This window comes from Limulus polyphemus, unplaced genomic scaffold (assembly GCF_000517525.1).
Source record: "Limulus polyphemus unplaced genomic scaffold, Limulus_polyphemus-2.1.2 Scaffold12546, whole genome shotgun sequence".
Lineage (NCBI taxonomy): Eukaryota > Metazoa > Arthropoda > Merostomata > Xiphosura > Limulidae > Limulus > Limulus polyphemus.
The window spans coordinates 6,227-10,613 of NW_013678156.1; the positions used below are offsets into that span (position 1 = coordinate 6,227).

The 4,387-nt window shown below is 32.5% G+C and overlaps 1 protein-coding gene across 1 annotated transcript in view; it reads right to left on the minus strand.

Moving 5' to 3' along the window:
- Positions 1–3,990, minus strand: part of LOC106477012 (bifunctional 3'-phosphoadenosine 5'-phosphosulfate synthase-like) — a gene marked incomplete at both ends in the record, with an annotated part of 9,677 nt that extends 5,687 nt beyond the window's left edge. Inside the window, one exon of the mRNA XM_013937619.2 lies at positions 3,872–3,990. Coding sequence (XP_013793073.2) covers positions 3,872–3,990 — 119 coding nt within the window. The remainder of the gene's footprint in view (positions 1–3,871) is intronic.
- Positions 3,991–4,387: the final 397 nt, after the last annotated feature.

Here is a 4,387-nt window from a genome sequence, read left to right on the forward strand (position 1 = left end):
GAGTACATTTGATGTTTTCTGTACAATAGTTATATAGTACATTTGATGTTTTCTATACAATAGTTATATATATATAGTACATTTGATGTTTTCTATACAATAGTTAAAATTTATTATCATAGGATGCAGAATGTGCAAAGATAAGAAAATTCCATGAACTGAGTCAAAATTGAATCCAACAGAAATTTTTTTGATATAAAAAGTACAAATTCAAAACATCAGGGACCTCTTGGTCAATAAGATTCATGTTGTTGGTTACTTTGTGGTCTATGATTCATGTTAATATATTATTGGTTACCTTTTGGTCCACATGATTTTTTTGGTTATCATATGGTCCATACGATGTTGATTAGTTTTCCATTCATGTAATATATGTTAAAATGTTGTAAGTTCGGCCAAAGATAAAAATACCTTTCATTCCAATAACCTGACCTGCTTGTTTGGAAAGACTTGACCCTAACACCTTTCATGACATAGTTATTTGTGACCCAAAATGACATCTTTGTAACAATTGTGAACCAGAAACATTTTTATGACATTACACTGGAAACTAGTGTATTTATGACTTCAGACTGGAAACTAGTGTATTTATGACTTCAGACTGGAAACTAGTAGTCTGAAGTCATAAATACGGAAACTAATGTATTTATGACATTACACTAGAAACTAGTATATTTATGACGTCAGACTGGAAACTAGTATATTTATGACTTCAGACTGGAAACTAGTGTATTTATGACATTTGAGTTTGAAATGGAAATGTAGCAGCATGAGCAAGTGTCATACAAATATCACAAATACATCAGAATTATTACCTAAACAGATACAAACACCTGATACTATTTGGGAAACAAACAGGAAAATTTTTATATTCTTGTTCCAAAATCAAACTATTATTAAAATGGAGAATTTAGGAAAGTCTTAAGGACAATAATACATACAGTAACAGTTAATATCGTGGGGCGTCAGTTGTTATGGTACATTCCACAGGGCTCGTACAGGCCTCTGAAAACTTTAGCAATTTGGTTTTTTCTTTTCAAGGGCCTGATAAGTCTGTGAATTACAATAAAACCTATTAGAATGCCCTTCTGCTATAGAAATACTGAATTATCACTGATGTAATGTCTCCATTTTTTTTTCTTTATATGTTTTTTATCATCACACTACTGTATTGTTTACATGCAATGAAAGAGTATTTATTTCACTTAAATTCCTTCAAGCTAGTTCTAGATCACACTCTCAAAGTAGCAGAAAGTTAACGTGTTATCCAAGGAACTGTAAAGCCTAAGGCTGTGTTTCTCAAAAGTAACAAAAATCCTTTACTTTCCCATATAATATTATCCTCCTGCCAATATAAATTATATTATTTGTTACTTATTATGAGGCTTGTTAAAAACTATTTTAACTGAAGTAATAAATAATTCTTGGATCTCCAGCTTGATAATAACAAAGTTTGTATATTATATGGTTAATGGTAGTTGACCTGTATATTATATGGTTAATGGCAGTTGGCCTGTAAGTTATATGGTTAATGGTAGTCAGTCAGTAAGTTATATGGTTAATGGTAGTCGGCCAGTAAGTAATATGATTAACAGTAGTTGGCCTGTATATTATATGGTTAAAGCCGGCCAGTAAGTTATATGGTTAATGGTAGTCGGCCTATAAGTTATATGGTTAATGGTAGTCTGCCTGTAAGTTATATGGTTAATGGTAGTTGACCTGTAAATTATATGGTTAATGGTAGTCGGCCTATAAGTTATATGGTTAATGGTAGTCAGCCTGCAAATTATATGGTTAATGGTAGTTGACCTGTAAATTATATGGTTAATGGTAGTCAGCCTATAAGTTAGATGGTTAATGGTAGTCTGCCTGTAAGTTATATGGTTAATGGTAGTTGGCCTATAAGTTATATGGTTAATGGTAGTCTGCCTGTAAGTTATATGGTTAATGGTAGTTGACCTGTAAATTATATGGTTAACAGTAGTCAGCCTGTAAATTATATGGTTAATGGTAGTTGACCTGTAAATTATATGGTTAACAGTAGTCAGCCTGTAAATTATATGGTTAACAGTAGTCGGCCTGTAAATTATATGGTTAACAGTAGTCAGCGAGTAAATTATATGGTTAACAGTAGTCAGCGAGTAAATTATATGGTTAACAGTAGTCGGCCTGTAAATTATATGGTTAACAGTAGTCGGCCTATATATTATATGCTAATGTGGTAACTTATTTTTATTTCAGGTTACTAAATTATATTACTTCAAATTTTAAAGAAACCTGCAAAAGTTATGGTGCTTAAAGATGCATGAAAACACAGAGGCTAAGTACATTAATTAAAACAATTCTGAAGCCTCATCATGATATTCCAGTCCATGTTCCCATTTTGACAATAGCCCTGCAGTGTACTTTTGAAACAAAATGCTCTTTTGTAAGACTGTCATGTCCAAAAGCACACAACTCTTCCTGCTAGTTTCCAATAATTCATCTCGTTTCAACAGTTCACTAACACATTAATCCATAGGCACTGTGTCCAGCAACATGACCAGTACATCTTCATACGGAATAGCATGCCTATCATTTCATTCTCCAGCTGCTTGAGGTATGTGACAGTCGAACAGATTTATTGTGGAAAGAACTTGTGTACAAGTGGCTTGAGTTGCCTTTCCAGACAGAGATCCTTTATATTATGGAAAGAACTTGTGTTGCCTTTCCAGACAGAGATCCTTTATATTATGGAAAGAATTTGTGTTGCCTTTCCAGACAGAGATCCTTCTTTATTATCTTGCATACTGTTGCCTGGGGCAACATGAACAGCTTTTGGCACTAATCTTTATGTTCATATATTTTCATGTTATAAGACACCATGCTTTGCTTACCTTAGCTGGAGAACAATTTTCAGATCTCTTTCTGGACAGTTCTGGTATCCCAAGTTGATCCATATTCCTTTGTTTTCCAATGTAATTTAAGTATAATGTATATCCCCATTTTGAAAATATTATATTTGTCAGTCTGAACACATCTTTACGACCTATGGGTATATGAATATCTTGATCAAAAAGGGCCCTTACATACACTTTCCAAATGCGATCAGTTTCTGGTAGCATCACATTACCTAAACTTCAAACACATTACAATGTGAAAATGTAGTTCTGATACATTACGTTCCACTGCAACTTGAAACCACCTGTGATTTTCATGTGATTTGGTAATTTGCATATTCAAATTATTTTAATATAATGTATTTAATCCACTAAAGTTACAACAAAGGAACATAACTTACCTAGCCTAATTTCCAATTCAATGTTATAGGAAACACAGGTATATTTTTCTTTGGCCTTATTTTCAATTATGTCATGTGATAGATATTAATATCCTTCTACTTATCTTTCTACTCATGTGTTACATGTTACATTTTTGTACACATAATACGACTTAGTACACTTTTTGCATATTTGTCCACATATTTCATATTAATATTTTAATGGTTACCTCTTCGTTATGTGATACCATTAATACATTGTTGGTTACACTTCTGCCCACGTGATACACATTAAAAAATTGTTCATTACTTATTTGTCTCTGTGATTCATTTTAATACATTGTTGGATACTTAGTTTTCAATGTAAATACATGTATACTTGTTGTTTGTTATCATTTTATTATATGAAACATGTTAACACACTTGTGATTACTTGCTTGCCACATGATTTATGTTTATAACTTGTTGTTGTTTACCGTTATGTTAAAAGACAAGGTAAGACCTGAGTGTTCAGGATTCAGTACAGTGTGTTGTTGGGCTTACTCAGGTATTACCTTGTCTTTTAACAACCCAACAACACACTGTACTGAATCCTGAACACTCAGGTCTTACCTTGTCTTTTAACAACCCAACAACACACTGCACTGAATCCTGAACACTCAGCTGTCCAGCTTTGATGACCAAATCAGGGTGGCTAGGTTTTTCATATACTGAGTCGATCCCAGTAAAACCTACACATTCAAACAGAGCCTAACTGTAAACTCTCCAAATATGTACATGCATAATGTTTAATTCACATACAACCTCTTCTATCCCTTCAAAACTTCAGCCTCTAAAATTTACTAACACAGTGTATGTATATATATATATAATGAAATAAATAGCTTCAATACTATTAATTACATTAACTGTTAATAGGCAATTAAAATCAGCACTATAAAACAATAATGAACTTAATATATAATAAGCATTAGGAAGTTTTTGCAAAATCCATTATAAATCCCAGTCGTCACCTTAAAGTCATAACATATATTGTCTTCTCAATACTTTAGTACCAAAACTTCCAGACTGATGAGTAAGACCAATGTTTTAGTTACATCTCCTCACTACTTTAGTAACAATACTTCC